General features: G+C 32.7%; 1 protein-coding gene across 1 annotated transcript in view; it reads right to left on the bottom strand.

Moving 5' to 3' along the window:
- Nucleotides 1-24,232, bottom strand: part of LOC114336260 (dual specificity tyrosine-phosphorylation-regulated kinase 2) — a 633,699-nt gene that overhangs the window by 184,092 nt on the left and 425,375 nt on the right. Inside the window, exon 3 of the mRNA XM_050658156.1 lies at nucleotides 14,757-14,894. Coding sequence (XP_050514113.1) covers nucleotides 14,757-14,894 — 138 coding nt within the window. The remainder of the gene's footprint in view (nucleotides 1-14,756; nucleotides 14,895-24,232) is intronic.

Below are 24,232 nucleotides of genomic sequence, written 5' to 3'. Positions count from 1 at the left end.
CAAAAGTTATCGTGCTATTAGTCACATACGTATAGTCGCCATTTTGAATGCCCTCCATTTTTGTACAAGCCAAAATTTGAGATGGCCTCATATCTTTTGAACATTTATACGTGTAGTATATGTGGTCCAAATTATATGCTTCTACCATTAAATACACAATTCTTATAATATTTTTCACGAATCTGCCGCACTATAAATAATTATTTAAAAAATTACAAGATATTCTATTTTAAGGTTCTTCCCTACATTACTTCCAGTTTCAATCATTCTGTCTTTATTTTTAAAATGATTAACATTATCATCATTTTAAAATCATCAATTAGTCATTTTTTTCGCTGTCTTTCTTTTCTTCCCTTTCTAATGATATTCGCCGTTTTTAAAATAATTTCTATATATCTTAATCTATCTACTTTTTGCCTCTTTATCAAGCTTCTGTTTCTATTAACTTTCTATTTCTTGATTTGTTCTTCTCCACCCGATTTCTGTACATATTTCTGCAGATATTTCTTTCCTGATCTACTTTGGCTACTGCTGATCTACTTTGCCTTGAATCTATCTGCACAAACCATCAAATTAAACTAAGAATTGATGATGGATTCAATCGTTACCTGAGTAGGAGTTCATTTTGTCTAATAATAAAAAACTGAAAACTTTTGTTTACAATACTTCAACAAAATCTATTATAAGTTAATGTCACTACAGTTGTTTCAGCAAAATGCCTTTCTCAAGTGATGTGATTTTACTATGCTTTAACACTTTATAGTGTAAGTTAGTGTTTCATTAAGGGCATGTCAATAGATTGTTTTGCATGAAAAGAACATGTTGAATATTCAAATATGCTTCGTTTAATGCTATTAAAATTAACGCATGTAACATTTAATATTACAAATCCGGTGTGCCTTTTTAGTGTAGGAAACAGAGGTTGAACCTTGCAAAATGGACACAAGTCCGGTTTTATTTTTTTTTCTGGTATATCAAGGCGTGCTTATTATGAGACTAACTTTTTCTTAAAAAATTTCGCCCCGGAACCCCCCTTTTCATCCCATTAAAGGGGGTAATTTGTGGTTTTTGCGAAACGTAGCCCTTCCTGTACGTTTTGCAAAAAATTTATTCAAAAGTAAAATGAAGAGGACTATATTTCCTACTATTTATTTCCCGACAGCATATGTCTATCACCCAACGTTTAGCGGGGGTGGCGCCCCAAATTTGACAAATTTTTTTTTTAAAAAATTATTTTTTTCTAACTGTAATGAAAATTAAGAAGAAGCCCTGCGGAAATTAATCACAAATAAGTGGCTGATTTTCGTTATAGGTTTCATTTAAGGGCAATTGCAAATTTTTTAATTACAGGGTGTTACATTAAAAAAAACCCTTTTTATACCATCTGAATCGCCTATGCTAGAGTAAAAAAACTTTCAGCGATTATCCACATACTGGTGTCATTTACAAATTTCTATAATGCATCCTCATTTTTTTCCGAAACCACCCCAAAAAAAGGAGAATTAATAAAGAAAGTGATTTTCTTGGAATCCTTCACACACCATGCCCTTTATTAAAATGCTTCATATATCATTTTGTGCACGTTTTTATTACCCTTGCATGGACACCAAAAGCGATTTCTTGATGTAGCCAAAAAAAATAAATAAAGGGGGGTTGAAAAATTTTTTTTTATATGCTCCATCAATTGGGTTTTTCATAAATATATATGATTATTGCAACATCCCTGCGGAAACTACCCCTATCCTTGAAAATAAACTGCGGAAACTACCCCTATACCTTGAAGAGCATGTTTTTACGATTTTCTCATTACCTATGCATTTTTTTAAAACAAAACTTATAGAGAATTAAAGACTATTTTCTCTACAAATAAGGTCCTATGAATTTTTTTCGTATAAGCAACCGTTACGGCACAGTGGCGCCGTAAACCTCAGAAATGCTTTGGCGGGCTCCAGTTTTTATTTTTTTTCGTCACCTAGTCATTTTATTGATAACGTACTTATGGAAAATAAAAGAACATACTGTTTGCTACACATTACGGCCCATGCATATTTTATTTTCTTTGCGCCCTAAAGCCACAGTGGTGGCCCAAAATCAATTTTTTATTATTTTCTTTATTAATTCTCCTCTTTTTTGGGGTGGTTCCGGGGAAAATATGGGGGTGCATTATACAAATTTGTAAATAACACCAGTACATTGATAATCGCTGAAAGCTTTTTTACTCTAGCATAGGCGGTTTAGATGGTATAAAAAGTGGTTTTTTAAAATGTAACACCCTGTAATTAAAAAATTTGCAATTGCCCTTACATAAAACCTATACAAAAAAATCAGCCACTTATTTGTGATTAATTTCCGCAGGGTTTCTTCTTAATTTTCATTACAGTTAGGGAAAAATAATTTTTTTTAAAAACACCTTTTTTAAAAATTTGTCAACTTTGGGGCGCCACCCCCGCTAAACGGTGGGTGATGACATATGCTGTCGGGAAATAAATAGTAGGAAATATAGTCCTCTTCATTTTACTATTAAATAAATTTTTTGCAAAACGTACAGTTTATGTACGTTTATAACGTGTAATTAAACGTACGTTTCGCAAAAACCACAAATTACCCCCTTTAATGGGATGAAAAAGGGAGTTCCGGGGCGAAATTTTTTAAGAAAAAGTTAGTCTCATAATAAGCACCCCTTGATATACCAAAAAAAAACCGGACTTGTGTCCATTTAGCGAGGTTCAACCTCTGTTTCCTACACTATTTATATTGTAAATTTAACACTATACTCGTATTTCTTTCTTATGTATGCAAGCACATGTCGTTGTCATCTATATTCAATAGTTAAGCAAATATGTATAAACAAGGCAACATATTTCTAATGACTTAACAAGCGATAAACAAATATTTTTATTAGACCCCTATATATGTAATACTGTCATAAAGATTTCAATATATTGGCTTCAATTAATTTTTTGTCACAAATAAATGAAATTATGTTATTTTACAATAAACCACTTGTTTAACAATCTAATTAATAGAGGTGGGCAATATTAAACAATCCGTGACTTTTACACAAGTCTAAGGATTAAAGAATAACACAAGCTAACAAGATAATGTATGATCATAGATAGAAGAAATAACAACCAGCCAGACATTGGCAGAATCAGGAATTGGAACCTTCATAACCAATCCCGGAGGATGTACCAAAGAAATAAAAAGAAGGTCAGCCATGGCCAAGGGAGCAACGACAAAGCTCACCAAAGTAAGGAAAACCATATCACCGTGGATTTAAAGATAAGGCTTGTAAAATCAATGGTTTTCTCAATTTTTCTATATGGATATAGCTTATATACAATAGCATACTTAAAAGTATAATCACATATGGCAGTGAAGTTTGGCCACTGAAACAAAGAACGGAGAAAATATTACTAGTAACAGAAATGGATTTCTGGAGAAGAGCAGCAGGCAAATCAAGAAGAGATCGGATACCAAATGAGAGAATACGAGAAATGATGGGAATCACACATACAATAATTGATAACATATAAACAAAACACCTAGTATGGTACGGCCATGTACAGAGAATGCCAGATGACAGGATCCCTAAACAGATTTTGGCATGGACACCACAAGGGAGAAGAAAAAGAGGAAGGCCGAGAAGAAACTGGAGGGAGGGAATTGAAAAAGAACTAGAGGAAAGAGAAATCCCTCCAGATCTATGGTTAAACAGAGAAGAATGGAGGTTAGAAGTCGGAAGGCGTCGGAGAACGCTGTAAACCGATAGTAGTAGTAGTCTATATGGATATGATTGCTGGTCTTGGAAGTAAGTTGATAAATGCACTAAGTATATACGCGTTTGAAATGTTTTGCCAGCGAATAATATTGCGAATATGTACCATGAACCGCAAGAAGAACCAACGACTATTCTTAGGCAGCTGCACGTTACAAGTAGACTTCCAAACATTGTGACCGAAAAGATCACCGCTTACTTTGGTCATGGGGTTTACAGAGATGGTCTGGAGAAGCTTGCATTGCAGAGGATGGTGCAAGGAGCGAGAGCCCAGAGAAGATCACCAACAAGGTATGTGGACTACTACGTTACAAAAGAGGTCGGAGCTCCACTAAAATTTTGCTTTAGAGTTGCAGAGGATAGAGAAAGATGGAGGCCGTTTAAGTGAAATTAATGAAAATTCAAGGTTGCACGATATTAAAACGGGATGACCGACTAGGAAGTAGAACAAGATAATTATTTGTAAAAACTTTTTAAAGAATATAATATGTACATACAAACCAGTGCCGGTTTAACCTAACTTCGGGCCCTGGGTACTAGATATTTAGGGGCCCCCTTAATTGCTATTCGTTGTCAGTTTTTTAACAAGAAGGCACATGTATTAACTATGAATGTTTATTGTAAAATCGATACAATATTTTTTTTTAAACAAACATGAAGAATAGCAAACGTAAAAAATATTCCAAAAATACATTAAGGAATATAAAAAAAACAGAAAGTTCCAAAAACAACACATGACAAACAAAAATACGTATTCTAAAAAATACATAAGACAAAAATTAGATCACATTTTTTCTTGACTAGGCATTAGCAATTGGTCTATAGGTCATTAGCAATTTTCTATAATACAGTAATGATATGCGTCTAGATTTTCTTGGCCCAAAGACGTTAAATATATTTTTATTCTTTTTAAAGCCGAAAAAAGCCGCTCGCCTAACGCATTAGAAGTTGGTATCGTCAAATAAACTTGCAGTAAAGGTAAAATATTGGGAAATATTTCCTTTGAATCCTGGATGACACCAAATTTTTCAAATGTTTATTCAACTTTTGGCATAACGTTATAGAATGAGTAATTTAATTATGCAAGTTCTCTTTGGTTTCGTCAACATCTTTATTATATTTGTATTTTAATTGACGTCTTGACTGCTTCTTTATCTAGCGTTGAAAAACATCTAACAGCTGATGTAACATCTTTGATGATCTTTGTAGCATTTAATTCTCTTTAAAGATCTTTGGTAATATTGTTGCATATAACATTAACTTACTTCAATTCTTAATCTTTCTTGCCCCTTTAAAATCATTTCACTTTCACCTGCTTTATCGAAAAATGTTTTTCTCGTATTTGTTCTTTGAAGGTCAGTTGTACAGAGTCTGTTTGAAATATCCTCGTCTTCGCAAAAAAATATTTTTGGCTCTAGTTCAATTTTGCTTAACATATTTCTTACGTCTCCAACAAATCTCAAAATATTTTTAGATGTCATTAATTCTACTCCAAATGACAATTTCAAGTCCACAGTTTCGTCACGTTCACGTTTTGCTTGTTGTATTAACTCGTTCCAAAGTTTTTGTCCAAATCAATGTCAATAAAGCTCTCTCAAAGGTATCCATTTTATTCTGCAGTGTCTTCGCTTCATTTTTAACTGCTGATTTTTCGTCTCTATTATTGCTTAACTGCGGAAAAAATAGGTTTGATGGAACTCTATTAGTTTTTAAGTAAGGCATTTACAGTGTCAAAAGTTTCTACAAGTGTTGTTTTCATCACTTCCAAGAATTCATTGCAAATTTGATGAGACATATAGCTAACTGAACCTTTTCATTTATTCGTATTCCATTGTAAATGCTCAGTTAAGCAGTTGTCAAATTTAGCCAAGTATACAAGACAACTTCAATAATTTACTTTATGGCGACTCGTTAAATCCTCATTGGATCAACAGAAAGATAGTTATTGAGAAGCAAGTAATTTAGTAGTGACAACAACTCTTCTTAGGACGTTTACACAATAGTCAGCTTCGCGTTCTACTTACTCTTTCAAGACAGCGTCTATAACTCCAATTAATGATGATCTTGTTATTAATGTGACCATAGAGTTCAGATGAAATTTACTTTTTTCGTGAGATTTGAGCAAACAATTCAAATGTTTAAAGAGGGTCCATTCAAAATCAGTTAACTATTTTTTTCATCTGAAAATAATGTGCACGGGTAACAATAAACAGCTGTAACACTTGCGCCGTATATTATATTAGCCAATCTCTTTTTTCTTTGCCTCCACTGAGTTTTCCTCTATAAAAGTTGCTTTCATTTAATCTTCTATAATAAGCTTTGGTTTAAAAGTTTCAGACCATTTCGAGATCGCAGGTATTTCGTCGTCTTTTTCTCTATTTTGGAAAACATGTAGATTATTTAGCGGATTTTACTTTTTTATTAATAAAAGGAACGGACTCCGGGCCCCTGGGCGTCCGCCCCAAGCGCCCAGTGCATAAACCGGTAGTGATACAAACATCTAATAATGCATGTGTCGCGGTCGCTTTGATATATTAGCAGGTTCTTGTAAATACTACGAAGCTGAATTTACTTAGTAATAAGGCATTTGTTGAAACATTCTGCTTCAACATTCAACTGTATTCAACAAAATTATTCTTTCGCTTCCCCCTTCTTTCTTTCTTAAAAAGAGCAACCTTTTTGAAGATGATGAAATTACTGAGTAACCCAAGACTCAATCTGCAAATCCGATATCGGATGGTACAATGTTATATCCACTCTATTCTTCATGGTGACAAAGCTTGTACTGGTAATGTTGACTTAATAAGACAACTGGAAGCTTTTGTGCTGTGGGTTTTCAGAAGAATTTTGAAAATACCATGGACCGATCATATTACGAACAAAATAGTATTGCACAGAATGGGAAGAGACAGGAACTTTTTAACATCATTAAAAGGAGAAAGACAGAATATTTGGGGCACATAATTAGAACTGATGTGTACAAGTTGTTGCAGTTGTTTATGAAGGATAAAACCGAAAGGAAAAAGAGATTCTGGAAGACGACAAATATCGTGTCTGAAAGACATTCGAGACTTGACCGGGTTAAACACAGAGACGCTTTTAGCCCGACCGCACATCAAAGAAACATGTAACGTAAATTACGTTTCATGGAAATAAACCACTGCTAAACAAATATACGTCCGGCCATTTATGAAACTCTCCGAAAATAAAAATGTGTCATGAGCATGAATCACACTCGTTTCATTGGTAGGCGGACTTTGAGATTTGTTCAGCAGTGTTTTAGTTTCATGAAACATGTTTTTCGTTTCATGTTTCATGTTTTTCGTTTCATGTTTCTTTGGTGTGCGGCTTGGCTTAGGAAAAGAAGAAGATGGAGACGAATTTACAATGGTTATAGATAACCAATCTTGATTAGTGGAGTTCGCACTAGAAGAAGAAGACTTCTTCTAGTAGCAAAACGACCTTCTACTGTTGGTGCAGGTATTTATAAATAAAAAACAAATCGCTGTATCGTCCATCTCTAATCGGTTCTCGCCTACATTAAATAGAAACGGCAACGTTTTGACATAATGGAAATATCATTGCGACAAAATGATTATTTTCCCACACAATGCTCAACTACAACTACAATGCTTTTTAGTAAAAAGGTCAAATACATTTAATAAATTGATTTAGCTTCTACTTAATAGAAATAATTATTGCTATAAAATATGTTCCTTGAAGAAATTTGTTGCTTAAAATTGTTCTAATAATAATTATAAGTTCCCTTGATAAATAATAATAAATTTCAACCTTAAAGTATAAATTATATATATAATATATAATCCAACTAGCTGTCACGGCAGCTAATCTTCAAAACGAACATTTAATAATAACTATAGTTTATTTTTTAACCAGCTGGCGTAAACTAACAAGACAGATTCACACCCAAGAAAGTCACTAGAATAATAACCAAATACATCTTCTGTTTTGGTTGATCTAGTCGGCCCTCAACGGTAATCCATAAATATTATATTAAATTAATACGTCGCTAAAAAGTTCAAAAAACAACTGCTTTTTAAAATATAAAAGCAGACTAACGACTAACAATCAAAAAATTAAAGGAATAACACAGAAAACACAAAAATCGTCGATATAACTTAATTAACCTATGAAATGTCACTATTTAGTGTCAAAATTTAATAAATGTCATTACTGTCAAAATTTTAAAACAGTGGAGTAAACCCAGGGTTATTAGACTTTATTACGGTTGCCTTGACCGACGGTGGTGGGGAGACTTATATTTTTGAATTTACGTCACAAGAGTACACATTCCCATATTTTTAAATGATTTTCGATCATTTAATGTGTGTTATTGTGTATATATGTGTATTATTTGTGTTATTATGAAATAATAAGACAAATAGTACACATTTTATCTTATACCGGGTGGTGAATCGTAAAAACTCAATGTAAAATTCTAAATTGTTGAATTCCTGCTTCCCTAATTATTTTACATCAAAAGTCATGAGATAATACTTGTAGAGAATTAAAGTCTGTATTAAAATCAAAAGTTAAAATTGTTCTACGATTTAAATGCATTCCAAAATTTTGAAAAATATGATACATTTGCCACAATAGGTATGCCTGTAAAAGTTAGGCCACACGTTACTATTTAACTGACAGTGCTCACACCATTGACTGAATAAAAAATCTTTATTATTAATAGTTTCTCCGCAACTGAGGGTATCTTATCAACTGTATTGTTTTTAAACAATAGATGATAAAATAAAAATATTGACAGTTCAAAAATGTGACCATTATTGCATTGTGTGTGGCCTAAGTTTGGGCTGAAAACTAAAATGTATTACATTTATACAAAATTTTGGAATATGTTTAATTACGTAGACCAATTTTAACAGTTGTTTTCAATACAGATTTCAATACTCTACAAATAGTTTCTAATGTCTTTTGATGTAAAATCATTATTTTACATTGAGTTATTGCAAAATTTTGACGCATGTCAAAATTCTCAATGTGTTTTAATTGTATTCATTTTTTTTTCGAATCCTGGGAAAACTAATAAATATTTTTGAAAAATTTAAACTCAGAATTAAAGACTACATTATTACCGAGGGCCGAAATTCCCTGAAAACTTCTATAATGTTTATTTTAATAAGTTACAGGGCTGAAAATAAAAGAGAAGTGTGATATTTAATTTCAAATATTCCATTCAATAGAAACGCTTGTTTATTCTAAGGGGCTTTCCGCCCTCTGTAATAATCTAATCTTTCATCCTGCGTTTAAATTTTTCTAAAATACTTGGTTTTCTCAGGATTCGAAAAAAATCATATTACGATTCAAATGAGAGTACACTCTCGTGACGTAATCGTACCCTTAATGTTCATTGGTTAGTCGATCTAGGCAACCGTAGTAATGTCTAAGAACCGTGGAGTAAACCGGAGTAAACTGTGGAGTAAACTTGCCTGCGGTGGGACCAATTACAAACAAGCAATACAGCGCGGTAAATTTGAATCACTCCTCTTGGTTAAAAAACAAACCATAACTGGATGACACAGGATATCTTAGATCTAATGGACGTTCGGAGGCAGTACAAAGCCACAACCAGAGAAAAATACAATAAAACACATAAATAAATCTGAAAAAGAATTAAAGTTGCAAAAGAACGGTGGCTACAAGAATCCTGTTTAGAAATTGAGAAACTGAAGCAACAACACGACAGCTTCCACTTGCATAAAAAACTAAAAGAATTATCAGGAAAAAACAGAATTTATGGGCAAAGTATATTGCAAGACCCTGGTGGTAGAATTATATGTGATATTAAAGAGCGCTTTATCGTATGGAAAAATTACATAATAGAATTATTTAAAGATGACCAAAGAAACCACGAAGAAATACCATCTAGCGAGCTACAGGTCCATCGATCCTAATCTCAGAAGTTCAGAAGGCCATCGACCAAGTGAAATGAAGGAAGGCTTCTGGTCCTGACGAAATACCCACGGAATTGTTACAACTATTAGAAAATGAGAGTGTTGCGGTTATCACCTCCGTCTTTAACAAGATATACAGCAGCGGAAAATTACCAGACAACCGGGTAGAATCAATATTTGTAACTACAGTAGAACCTCGCAAATCCGAATTAATTGGGGAGACAGCCTGGGGATTCCTAAAAGTTCGGATTATCCGAAAGTTAGCCTAACTAATAATTCAAAGCTTTCGTTGTCGTTGGTTTTGAGTCGCTGCACCTGTCTCACTCTCTCCCTCTTCCACCCATCTCAGATTGATGCCACTGATGCAGAGCCAGTGTCATTATTTGTGTTTAGTCGCTAACTCGCTAGCTAGATTTACAATTTTAAGAAGCTCCATTTTTCCACGCTCCATTAGAAGATGACCTCCTAGAAGTCGTATAACAACAGGATGAGAAAACGAAGAAGAAAGTACAATTACAGAATGGATTGAAGCTGACGACAATGGGCACCAAGAATTTACGGATGAAGACATTGTAGACTTGGTTCAAGGGAACCCTAATAAAGATGACGATGGCGAGGAAGAAGTTTTTCCGTCATATCGGGTGTCACATACAGATGCCACTAAAGCTCTGGGTTTGGCTCTACGTTGCTGCGTTCCAATGTAATGTTAATGCGTAAATGGTTTAACATCGCTGCGTCAATTCGCTACACCTCCATGCGCCAAAAGAAAGTGACCGACTTCTTTAAGAATGCTGTTTAGGGCTGCAAACGTTCTCGCAAGAGTGTGGACAATATTTTTGGACTCAAGTTGACTACAAGAGAACCGACGTAAAAGCAGTACGTATCAAGTACGTATTTTTTTAAAGAAATTTTAAATGTCAAAGACCTCTTAATCCTAGATTGTTCAATTTTCTGGCTTTACTCTGTATAATCATGTTTGTAAGTTTTTGTCTTGAATTTTTGAAGTTATACTTCTTTAGGCGCGATTGAGAGTAAAATTTCATAATACTGCGCGCATGCGCACACAGAGAGTATGGCGTTTAGTTGCTGAATCTTTCAAGTTATGTATAAATATATCAGTGCAAGAAAAGGTGTGAAAAGAATATATTGGTGTTTTTAGTAAATGTATTTTATTTATTATAATTTTTGTGTCTTTGGATTTGTCTTCCTCGGGAATAAGATATTTTATAATAATAGTAAATATATTTAAAGTATTTATTTTTGTATACTTCCATAGCCACCTTTTAAAAGTGGCTATGATACTTCACTTGATCAGTATGTATGAGAAATCTTGTAACCTGTCAAAGCAAAAGGGATATAGCTCAGTGGTAGAGCGTGTGACCGGAGATCAAGAGGTACCGGGTTCAAATCCCGGACGATTCATATTCTTTTTTTTTTATATTTTTGGTATCGTTTTAATAAAAAAATTTTAAAAGTGGTAGGCAAAAAAAGTTAGTTTAATATTTAAATAAATTACAAATAACCTGTTAAGTATATTAATTTCGTTGAAATCATAATAATAGAAGTATAACTTCTTACGTGCGTACAAAGTACACACACATTCTTTTTTTTTTCACTTTGCGTTGGTTCGGATTTGCCGAAAATTTGGATTAGCGGGGTTCGGATTTGCGGGATTCTACTGTATTCCCAAGAAAACGAATGCCAGACAGTTTAGCGACTATCGACTTATCAGTTTAATGAGTTACACGCTCCAATTTTTTATGAAAATATTGCATTCTCGCATATTCCTACAATCTTTGTAAGGGGATAACTGGTGACGATCAGTTTGGTTTCCGAAACGGTATGGGTACTCAGGTAGCTCTTTTTTGCACGCGAATACTCTTATAAAAGAGCATTGAGTTTAGGAAAAATATTTACGTATGCTTTATAGATTTTTTCGAAATAGAGCCTTTGATAGAGTCCCACATACATTACTATTTCAATGCTTGGACTTAGTTGGTTTGGACACTTACGAAATTAGATTGCTCAAAAATCTTTACTACAATCAGACCGCTTGTATTAAGTTGGACCAAGAAGTTTCAGGGTGTCAGACAGGGATGTGTTATGTCACCGACATTGTTCAATGCCTACATCGAACCAATTTTTGATGAAGCGTTAAACAATCGTCGCAAAGGTGTTAAAATCGGTGGTGAAATCATTAATAACATCAGATACGCAGATGACACTGCCATAATGGCAGAGAGTCTTGAAGACCTGCAAACTACGTTGAACGCTGTAAACAACAAATGCACTGCAAAAGACTTAACAATCAGCGCAAAGAAAACAAAATGGATGGTGGTCGGAACAATTAATATCGAAGACTCAGTACTAAAATTAGATAACAAAATCCTGGAAAGGGTGGAACACTTTAGATATTTGGGTAGCTAGATTGACTGCAGGGTTGAAAGTGATGAGGAAATTTCGACCAGAATAGAACTTGCACGAAAAACCTTTATTAGTTGACGTTCTGTATTGTGCAGTAGAAGTCTTTCATTGACCACAAGTCTAAGAGTATTGAAGTGCTACGTCTGGTCCGTTTTGTTCTATGGATGTGAAACTTGGACAACAAAAGTGAAAAATCTCAACAAATTAGAAACGTTCGAGTTGTGGTGTTACCGTCGCATGCTCAGAATCACATATCACACGAACGTGTGCTGGAGTTGGGTTGGAAGAAATCAATTATTGTCTTGGCTGCGTAACGTTAGACAACGGACAGGTCGAACGGTCGAGGAATTGCTTCATATAGCTGCCGACCGAGAAACATTTCATCAGCGATAGCCAACGCTTGAAAACAAGTACGGCACACAAAGAAGAAGATAATCCGACTAATATGGAATCATCTGATATTTCTTATTATTTCAAGCGAATTAAAAAAAACGACTTACGAAGTCAAACAATATTTATTTCAAAGTAATTTATTCACCAATATATAAAAATTTAAAAATTTTCAACGTAAATCGAATAATGTTTTAACTGATTTTATTTGTGTTTTTTTATTAGTAGTCCCAACGCTAGCCTTACGCAAGCTTCAATTTGCGTGGGCATGCTCTTACATAGTCAAATTGTCAACATTTTTTTGTGGTAGGTCATAAGATGTTTGGTTGTGGTCATAAGTTTGGTCATTCGGACACGTTGGGTGAAAATCTAGGATCCACAATGAAGAATTTCCTGTAGCTGGCTGTATACCATTAATTACAAAAATTGAAGAAAAATATTCTGCGTAAAAGGTATATTTATCTTAAAAAACCCCAAAAAAGAGCTACAAATACAATACAGAACGTTTTCGCCTAAAGAGAGCATCATCAGTGTCCTTTGCAAGCTCTACATGTTAAACCACCAAAAATACATGGGTGAAAACCCTTAAAATGTCGACTAAATATCTTATAATAAATGCTAAATCCTGACGATGGATGAAATTACTAAGGATCTACCCTAAGGCATTATATGACCTTCCACGAAGCACGTGGGTTGTTGAATTGAATTCTCTGTCTTCACATAGAGAAAGGTAAAAGGTAAAATGGTATTATATTTGTAGCCCTTTTTTGTTTTCCTTTTAATAAATATACCTTTTACACAGAAGAGTTTTCTTCAATGTTTGAAAATCTAGGACTTACGAAGTACAAACGCTAGGTTTTAGAGCAATAGATTGAAATAATATATTATGCAGTTTTTTGTGCGAAGCTCCTGATAAAAGACTATTTTGTCATAAGCTGTGTTAAAACTCATAAATAAATTCAGTTTATCCCAAACCCTTTTTTCAGTGCGTCATTAATTTTGATGTCATATAAGATGTTAAAAAGGTCGCGAATCACTGCATGATACTTTAGTTAAATCTGAGATTTGTCAGAATATTAATATTTTATTTTATTTAGCGTATGACTATATAGTCCAGAAAGCCACTGCGCATCCGCTAGGAAAAATATTCCGATTCCGAACTTACATTTTGCAGATGATACAGTAATAATAACGGATAACAACAATGATTTACAGAACGTAATGCAACGCCTTAATGAACGATGTCATGAGTACGGACAGAAGATGAATTTAAATAAAACTAAATGCATGATCATGACTAAATCTGTACACGTAAACATTAAATTGACTATTGAAGATACTGTAATTGAGGGTGTGGATAACAGCAAATAATTAGGAACATGGATAACATCAAATGTAGACCAAACCAAAGAGATTAAGACACGTATTGAAATAGCACGTACATCATTCATTAAACTTAAAAAGTTTATTTTTTGTTCTCTGAATATAAGGTTAGAACTACGAATAAGGATGGTTCGGTGTTATGTGTTCTCTACTCTTCTTTATGGCTTGGAATCGTGGACATTAAAACAAGTCCATCTAAATAAGTTGGCCGCGTTTTAATTTTGGTGTTACCGAAGAATCCTACGAATATCATCGATTCAAAGAACGTCAAACGTGGAAGTAACTAGAAGGATAGGAAATAAACCGGAAATAATATTAACTATTAAAAGTCGAAAACTTGAGTACTTGGGACATGTGATGAGAGGGCAAAAACACTAATTATTACCTTATTACTCATTATTACCTATTAACTTATTATGCAAGGCAAAATCCGAGGAAAGCGAAATGTGGGAAGACGAAGAACATCCCGGCTTAAAAGGGAACGGTTCGAATGCAGTAGTGCAGAGTTATTTAGAGCGGCAGTCAACATGGTCCGCATTGCCATGATGATTTCCAGCCTTCGATAGAAGATGGAACTTTAAGAAGAAAGAAATCCCTTTAATCATATAACAAATTTTACATATCACATCCAGCAGTGTTATTCGTTTCTAATATTCTTATTAAACTCATAGAAATATGGATCCTCTGTGAATCTATTTAGAAAAAATATTGTACTAGATTTTACATTGTTAAATTTTTATGATCATTATCATCTTTGTTTTTGGGATTGTCTTTATACGATCAATATGTCTTTTACAAAGACATATTGTCTCCATGTCTACACTTTACTCTGAATATCTAACAATACTTACATCTGAGTATATCAAAGAAGTTCTGGAGATGCCGTTATGGCAAGATGTGCTTAGATGTTTACTCGATGAACTACTCGTCTGATGCAAATGAGATGAGCCATAATCCGACGACGAAAAGTCTTTGTTGTTGTGTACAGCCTGAAAGTACAAAAGAATCGATAGGAAAAATGATATTACTTCTTTGCCAGATATTAAAGTTTAATTTTTATTAAAAAAAATTATATAAAATAAAAAGTTTTATGCAAAAAATGCAAAAAATTTTAAATTTTGCATTTAAATGTATTAATTTTGTTTTAAATGTATTCATTTTTTTTTTCGAATCCTGAGAAAACTAATAAATATTTATGAAAAATTTAAATGCCGAATGAAAGATTACATTATTATCGAGGGCCGAAAGTCCCTGAAAACTTCTATAATGTTTATTTTAATAAGTTAAATAAAAGTGAAAAGTAAAATAAAAGAGAAAATTTAGTGTGATTTTCAATTGCAAATATTTCATTCAAAAGACATTTTTTTATTTATTCTAAGGGACTTTCACACCTCGGTAATAAATCATTACTAAAAATTTCTTTCTAAATTTAATTTTTCAAAAATACTTATAAATAATACTTTGCATATTTTTACAAGAAATTGCGTATATCTAAATATTTTTATATAAAAAAAATGTATACTGCCAATATTTTCAATGAATATGTTAAACTTTTCTCGAAATTGTTCATTCCAACTCCGTGAGTAATAAAACCTGTTTCTTTAAATCACTTTGAGCCTACCTGCTATTGTAATAATAGGTTTTAGATAAACCGGTAAACAATTAACAACCCCAATATACATGAAATATACATAAATACGAGTACTTTCAGTGGGACGGGTTTTTCAAAAGTCCAAAAAACACGTACGAGTCGGTGAAGCTTTTAGGAATAAGTAGCTGTATGAATCTTCGAAATTTACATTAGTTTCCTATATGGTTTTCGCGACAGGGTTGCGTCTTGTCACCGCTATTATGTACTATGTACTCGGAATATAAATTCAGAGAAGCAGTAGACAAAGTCTAAGGTGGAATCAAGATTAACGGAGTCAGCATAATCAACCTCATGCACGCTAATGATACCGTCCTAATAGCAATCCATACACAAAAACTGCAACATATAATTTAATGCAGTAGTTCGTCATCGCGAAATATTGGGCTTAAATCTAAATGTTCCTAAAACTAAAATGCTATTTTCAAAGGCCGTTGGAACAAAATTCTTATAAATTGGAGACCGTGGGAATATAAACGAAGCAGAGGAAGACCCAAATGAGATGGGCAGATGATATCAAGAAGCACGTGGGCTCTAGGTGGATGATTGTAGCGACAGACAGAAAAGAATGGAAAAGGATTGGGGAGGTCTATGTCCAAAGATGAACCGAAGAAGACTAACTAGATAGATAGATTGATAGATTAAAGATACCAATACATGTACATTTTTATGCCAAGGGAGAAATAATAGAACAAGGTCCATACAATATTGGGAAGCAAATATCAACAGCAAATATCAACATCCTCTTAAGAATCGATCGAGCGAGAAAAACACACATGACCATAAAAATATTTTTTCCACGATCAAACATACACCATTAAAATGTTACATTTTTTAAGCCGTACCTTGCATTTGTTAGAGGAGTCAATTTTATTTCTTTAATGTGTAGGGGGGATCAGTAGAAGCTTAAGTTTAAGTTTTTGGGGTCGCCACCCTTGTCCCCCGGCCGCCATCTTGAAAATGGTGTGCAAAGGGGTTTCGCGCTATATCTCGTAAACTACCAACCCTACGCAAAATCTAATTAAACATAAAATGTAGCAAATTAAATTTTCTACACTTTTATTTTTATTACTTTTTATCGTCAAGTGACCAACAAAAAAGATATAAACAAAAATAAGTACAGCATTTTTAACAAGTTTCCTTTTGGAGGTTATAACTTTTTTCATTTCATCTTAAAATAAAATAACATTATAGCAACTTTGTAGAGGGTTTTTCAGCGAACAATTTCCACTATAAATTTGTTTAACTCTATTTATTTATATAGGTTTTACAGCGCTCCAAACTTGACCAGATTCTCGAATGCTCATAGGGATATAATAAAAACAAAAGTTATTTTACTTTTCTATTTATATATATTTTTTATTCATACAATTTATTATGATTTTAACATTCCTATGCTATTATTAATCTGTTTTGACCTTTCTCCCCACTATAAAACTTATAACCCTAAGCATATATAGAAACGGTCCAAGAAGTTGTTTGAGGACCAATTCGCCGGTTTAGAAGAAGAATGACGCAACCACATATTGCAAAATTCTTAAGAAGAGCAAAAAACGAATTTTTGATATCAAAATCATAAAGTATGATCAAAATTAGCCATTCACCACACCGTGGTCAGGATCTCGAGATATAAGCTTTTTTGGGGTGTGCCGCTTGTTTATGAAGTAACATAACTTTTTTCCTATTGTATATTTTGACTTAAAATTTTCCAAAAAACTTCTTCATGAATTATACTTTATTGTTGTGTTGGTTAATATTATAAACTAAAAAGTTTGTCACTCAACTTATTTTAAGTAAACATGAAACTAACGAAATATGATGACAAAATGTTTAAAAACTAATAACTGCTTTTATAATGTGTTTAAATATTTAGGACAAATTTCATTGTTATCTACATACTTCAAAGATTACACAGTAAAAATTTCAAAAGGAAATATTTACAGCGACCAAAGATACAGCAAGGTAAATTTGAAAAATCATCAAAATTGATTTTTGGCATTTTTGTATAAAATTTGATTTTTGAACATGTTCCACCAAATCTAGATAAAAATAAACTTCATATTCGGATTCAGGGACCTCGAAAACATAAAATAGACCAAAATTGGTCATTTACCTTAAATTTGATTTTCGTGGTCGGCATAACGATTGCTGTCGATCGACTAATATATAGATAGAAAAGTATTTTTTTTATTGTATTCCTATGAGAATTCGAGAATATGGTCAAGATTGGAGCGCTGTAAAACCTAGATAATAAATAAAATTAAACAACTTTATAGCGAAAATTGTTCATTGAAAAATCCTCTACAAAATCGCTATGATGTTATTTTATTGTGAAATGAACGGAAAAAAGTTATAACCTCCAAAAGGAAACTTCTTACAAAATTTTCTCATATTTTTATTTATAACTTTTTTGTTGGTCACTTGACGATAAAGAGTAATAGATAGAAAATTGTAGAAAATTTAATTTGCTACATTTTATGTGCAATTAAGTTTTCTGTAGGATTGCTAGTTTAGAAGATACACCGCGAAAGCTATTTGCACCTCTTTTTCCAATATGGCGGCCGGGTGACAAGAGTGTCGACCCCAAAAACTTGAACTTAAGCTTCTACTGAACCCCCCTACACATTAAAAAAATAAAATTGACTCCTCTAAGAAATGCAACCTAAATGTAACATTTTAATGGACTAACCCGTTTAGAGCTCAGAATCCGAATGATCGGATGTTACGTTTTCTCTGTCTTGATGTATGGCTATGAAAGTTGGACAATGCACTCTGAAACAGAAAAAAGAATAGATGCATTTTTTGAGATGTATATATACAGACGCATGCTGAGAGTTAAATGGAACAAAAAGTTACCAACAATGAGGTACTTCGGTGCATGAGTAGTAAACAAAGTGAACTTCTAAGCTTGATCACGAGAGAAAAATACAATATTTGGGCATGTGTTGAGAGGTAAAATATATAAATTACTACGAATCATATCGGAAGGTAAAGTACAGGGAAAAAGATCAGTAAGAAGACCCCGGAACTCCTGGTTAAAAGACCTGAGGAGATGATTTGTCCAGTGCTGCAAGAAAGGCTGCAAGACATTTTTCCTGCAGCAGTATCCAAAGCCAAACTTGCCATTTTGATCGCCAAAATTCGAAAGGAGGTGGTGCAATAATAAAAAAGTAGTGTTTTGATCCTAAAATTTTTTGAAGTATTTCATACAGGATTGCTAATGATCAAATAATTTGCAAAGGCGTTGATTTTTAAACATATTCACACGATTCTCGGAACTTAGCACTATCAATAAATTGTAATTTGTGCGTTATAAGTTAGAATTATGTAATTAAATACCTTTATCTAACCTATTTACCCAAATTAAGAAAACGTTAGAACATAACAGCATTTTTTTTATTTAGAAAATTACAGGCTTTGTCAGACATTTCGTACGTAGGAAGACTATCGAAACGATTACTTAAAAAAATTGCTGTTATATAAACACGAAGATGTTATCCCATCTCAGAATTTCGTTACAATCCTTATGAGTACTTTTACCGTTCAACCCAATTCTTCCGGCATATTAAAAAAATCGCCATGGTTCGAATAAACTGTAATTTTTTTGCGTGTAGTATATCGTGTGGGTAGTTACTCTAATTCATTTATCGATCGTATAAGGCACGAACAAGTGATTGTGTAGGTCGAACAATGTCTTTGCTATTAGACATCGGGCAAAAAATCACTCGGAAAAGTTGCTTGTCAATCAGTGTTAGAAGAAAGTTAAAGAACAATGCTTTCTTTGTTTGGATTCAACGTTCAATAACTCTGTCGAAAAAGAGGGCCGCCAAGGAAACTAATTCTTTTCTGTAAATGTTTGTCAATATAAAATAGAATTATGCTGAATGCTCGAATAAACGTATTTTAGAAATAAAAGGCAGGTATCAAGAACTGGTATTTGGGACCGTGCAAGTTCGGCAAAGCGACACTTGGTTTCTACGCTCAGAAATATTATTCGCACTTTTAATTATATTGGCCAATTATATTAGTACTGGTTACTGTATAATTGTCAAGACCATAGTCCAAAAAAATAATAAGAAGAAAAAATAAGATTCAGGTTATGTTATTAAAACGTAAACAATTGTATGTAGTAAATAAAATTAGTTATTAAAATGCAGTACTGCAAGCAAAATACAATTATTAATTAAATTTACCTTTATATGATAATTGCATATCATATCAATATTGTGGAGCAATATATAATTTTTCTTCTTCAATGACAGTACGTATGAAATATAAGTCAATTTGACAATTTCAATTGACAATATGAATTATTTAAGAAGGTTGCAATATTTCTCCGCTATTCTCGCACGATCATTTTCTCGTATCCCCTCCAAGTACTTGCACACCGCGAATACTTTATATCCATTAGTAGTTTTATATTTTTTCACACTTTAATTATTTGCATCATCTATATATCTATAACATACAACTTGTTCTTTTTCTTTTCATTTTACTCTGTCTGCAGCGGTTCTGAAGAGTTTTATTGTGGTTTTTCCACTCCACTGCTTTAAAATTTTTAACCAGGACTTGCGTCATCTCCACGGTCCTCTTTCTCCTTGCACTTTCCCTTGTATAACTTATAGCATTAACTCATATTTTTCATTTCTTAGTACCTATGTGACCAAAGTAGCTTATTAGGGATGTCCTAGCGACATCTGCCAGAAGAAAGTCTAAGTTCCAATCTAATAGAGCATAAAATTTAAAATATTATTTTACACATATTATTATTTACAAATATTATTTTATCTTCTAACCACCCTATGTCACATAAATATGCAGCTTTCCATAGTTACATCCATAGACTTGAAACTATTCCTTTATCACCATCAAACTATGATAAAGAACTTAATATTCTTCGTCAAATAGCGTTCAACAACGGTTACGATCCTAATATTGTTTACAAACTTATTCAAAAGAGACACCTTAGAGTCTTGAGAGAGTCTGCTTTCCCTAGAGACTTGACCTTCAAACCCTCATATGCTTCCTTACCATATCTTCATGAACGTCTTTCTGGAGACATTAGATATATTCTTAAAAGAGCAGTTGATAATACTCATATTTCTTTCAAAGTGCCCAACAATCTGGGACAGTGTCTTACCAATTCCAAAGACCCTATCAACTACATGGATCGTAGTGGTGTGTATAGATTACAATGTTCTGATTGTGACGCTACATATATAGGTAGGACCTGTAGATCCCTATCTTCACGCTCCTTAGAGCACACCAAAAGAGAAAACACTTCTACTTTCTCACAACATCTTGTACAAAACAAACATACCCTTAATATCCCAGAAGATGTCTCGTTATTACATAATATTTCACAAAAAAACTTCCTAAAATTGGACCCGTATGAAGACTTAGAAATAGTTAAAGAGAAGCAGAGAAGTCCTAATTGTGTCAATCGCCATGTGTCATTTAACCGAGATTTTCAACCCCTACACCGTCAACTTTTTTCATAAACCACATCAGATACAATTTCCTCTTCTTTGCTACACCATTCGTGACTACCACATACATCTATTTCACTCCCAATTGTCGATAAGCAATATCTTACTTTAACTCTCTAATATTCATTTGTACCTTATCCTCTTACATCCTCATTATTTCACACCAGCTTTAATTTTCCAAAATTTAGCTCCTACATCACATATACAACCACATCTATCAGAATTGAGTCTCATTCCAGCCACCTGTCTTCTTATCCCCATCTCATAGCTTATAGATTAGATAACTCTTATTTCATAACAACACACTACACATCTTCCATGGTCCAATATCACAACATACTCTGTCAGACTTCTCATACCGTCCTACTCCCCCCCATATTTTACAATCATTTCATTTTTAACCAATTTGATGTCGGGTCTCTGGAGGACTCATTTTCATCAAGTTACTTTAGTCTCATTTTCAATCAGATAAAAACAAAACAGTATTTTTACAATTATCATATCACTTTTTCTATCATTATACAATTTATGTTGGGTCGACTACCAAGAAAGTTATCAGTCATTAAACAATTATCATTTCATCAATACTCTTAAAATCGTACACATATGTACACTTATTTTGTGTTCCTAGTATAAGGCCTTTACCATTATTTGTCTAATCGTATTGACAATTTCATACCACTAATACAACACCTATTGGTATTGTTGACTGCATAACTTCCTGTAACGTAAACATTTCATTTCCCTATTTTGAATACTTAATTAATGCATTATTTTAAGAAAAAAAAATCTTTCATATTTTGTGAACATCTTTTATTTTTATTATTTGTAAATTTGATACTGTTTTTTATCTTAAAACATTTAAATTAATCTTTAACGTTGTGGCTGAAGTAATATTACAACTAGGTTACATTGACAGTTCTTGATGTCATTTTGGGTTGCTCTTGAATTCACTTGTCAGTTGGCCATTGAAATCCAATATGTGAGGTTTTCTCCAAAAAAAGTTCCAACCACGTGGGGAGAGTCCTGTGTTGCCCTGGGTAACATCCAGGTTTATCTATAACATCCGATGAATTTTATATAAATATGTAAAATAACTTTATTATTTACATTTAAAGGGTTTTTACCCTATACATTTTGGTGGCTCAGGCATGCAAATTTTGTAAGTATGGCCTCTTGTTCTTGAAAACCTCTGTCAATTTTAACTTTTATCTCATCTAATTAGGTTATACTTAATTTTAGGGCTTTTAAACACTGATGATCGATTCCTTAATCCGAAAACGTTTTGTATTGTGACCCTTATTTAGGGTATTTTAATATATACCTTTTACAAGAAATTTGGTATTATTTATTTTACATTCCACCAGATTAAAACTATGAGGACAATTTTCCGGTTACACCTCCGAGGTTTCTAAAAATGCAAGCCACAACGGATGCTGAGACTAAAGAAGATGAGGGAATTTTACAATTTATAATTCACGTCCCATCTGCTCAGCGCGGCAAAGTTCCAACGAAAATGGATCCCCCGTACTCCAATTGGAGTAAAAATGCAAACTAAAAATGAATAACCATTTTCAATTTCGTTGCAATATGAAACTACAGCTGTATTATGTTTTAGTTCAATCAGAGAGTGCCGCAAGCACCTCTACCGGTTTCGAGACTTATCAGTCTCTCGTCAGGGAGTGCATATGCAGCCCTCTCTGACTGAACTAGAATAATCCCCGGCTTCCAGTCTCAAATTGCAACGCACGAAATGTTAATTGTTTATGAATTAGTAACTCGCAAATTAAAGAGCTTAATTAAAATATTACTTATTTACTTTTATTTGAATCATTTTCCTCTAAAATTTATAAAAAAAAACTTTTTGTATGTATCTAAAAATTAATAAAGTATTTTCAATGGGAAATAAGCCACAATTTTACCAAAAAAATGAATTTATTAACGTTTCGACTTATTTTGTATTTTGACAACGACACCCGACTTGGGCGTCGTAACGTTAATAAATTCATTTTTTTGGTAAAATTGTGGCTTATTTCCCATTGAAAATACTTCATTATAAAAATGCCACAAGAAAATAGCTTCAGAACAACATTAAAAATTAATTTTTCACTTCTTATGATTATTATACAACTGGAAGGAAATGGCGCAAAATAGAAAACACTGAATTGAATTGGGGAAGGCATATGTCCAAAGTTGCATTAATTAAGGCTGAAGAAGAAGATGATTATTATAATATATGATTATATGATATTAACATATTTATTATATTATATGATAATAAAACATTAACATTATTTATAAATTACTGCAAAAATCTAGATGTTTTGCAATTATTTCGATTAATTTTTTATGAATTAGAAACTCGCAAATAGTTAACTTCAGATTACTTAAGTAAGCTAGTTAAGTAAGCTAGTCGCTTAGTTAACTTCAGATTACTTAAGTAATTCCTTTTATTTTAACAATTTTTCTCTAAAATGTATAAAAACATTTTATAGTCAAAAATGTGTTTTCACTTTTTATGATTGTTAAAAAAATCAAAATCAAATGTACGTCTTTAAAACCCGGGAGCAGTCGCGTGTTAGATTTTATCTCACAATACGAATTTACAACAATTTTAATATTTTTATTTACTTGCTATGTTAGAAATATTATTTCTAACAATTATTAAAGCTAATTGGCTCTCCCCCAAGCCATAAATTCCACAAAAAGAAGAAGAAGAAAAAATTTTATTTTTAAAAAAGTAAGAGGTTTAAAAGACTAAATTCGACGTTTTTTAATAGCTCTTGGAATCAACTTTTAATTAGTTGTTAGGTGAACCTGATATCTTAAAAATTAACGGAGTTATTTACAAAAAAATAACATTTTTTGTAAAAATTTTTAAAAGATAAATTTTTAAACATTTTTGGTGCATATATTTTAATGCTATCAACTTGTTCGAGGGCTTATTTGATAGATATTTCTAAGAACTTTGCCCGGTATTTTCCCGGTACTTAAGCTTGAATACTTAGATTTGGGTACTCGACGAAAGAAAAATATACATTCAATTACCTATAACTCACTTTTAGTTAACATTGAAAGGTTTTTCTAGTAAGGAGTTTATTTGATTTTTTATTAGCCTCAGTTTTGATAATAACTTTTTTGAAAAAACATAATTTTTGAGTTATTTATGAAAAATCGGTTAAAAACATGC

Source organism: Diabrotica virgifera, chromosome 8 (genome assembly GCF_917563875.1).
Source record: "Diabrotica virgifera virgifera chromosome 8, PGI_DIABVI_V3a".
Taxonomy (NCBI): Eukaryota; Metazoa; Arthropoda; class Insecta; order Coleoptera; family Chrysomelidae; genus Diabrotica; species Diabrotica virgifera.
Note: the sequence above shows the minus strand (reverse complement) of the source record. Positions and strands in the feature narration are given on the sequence as shown.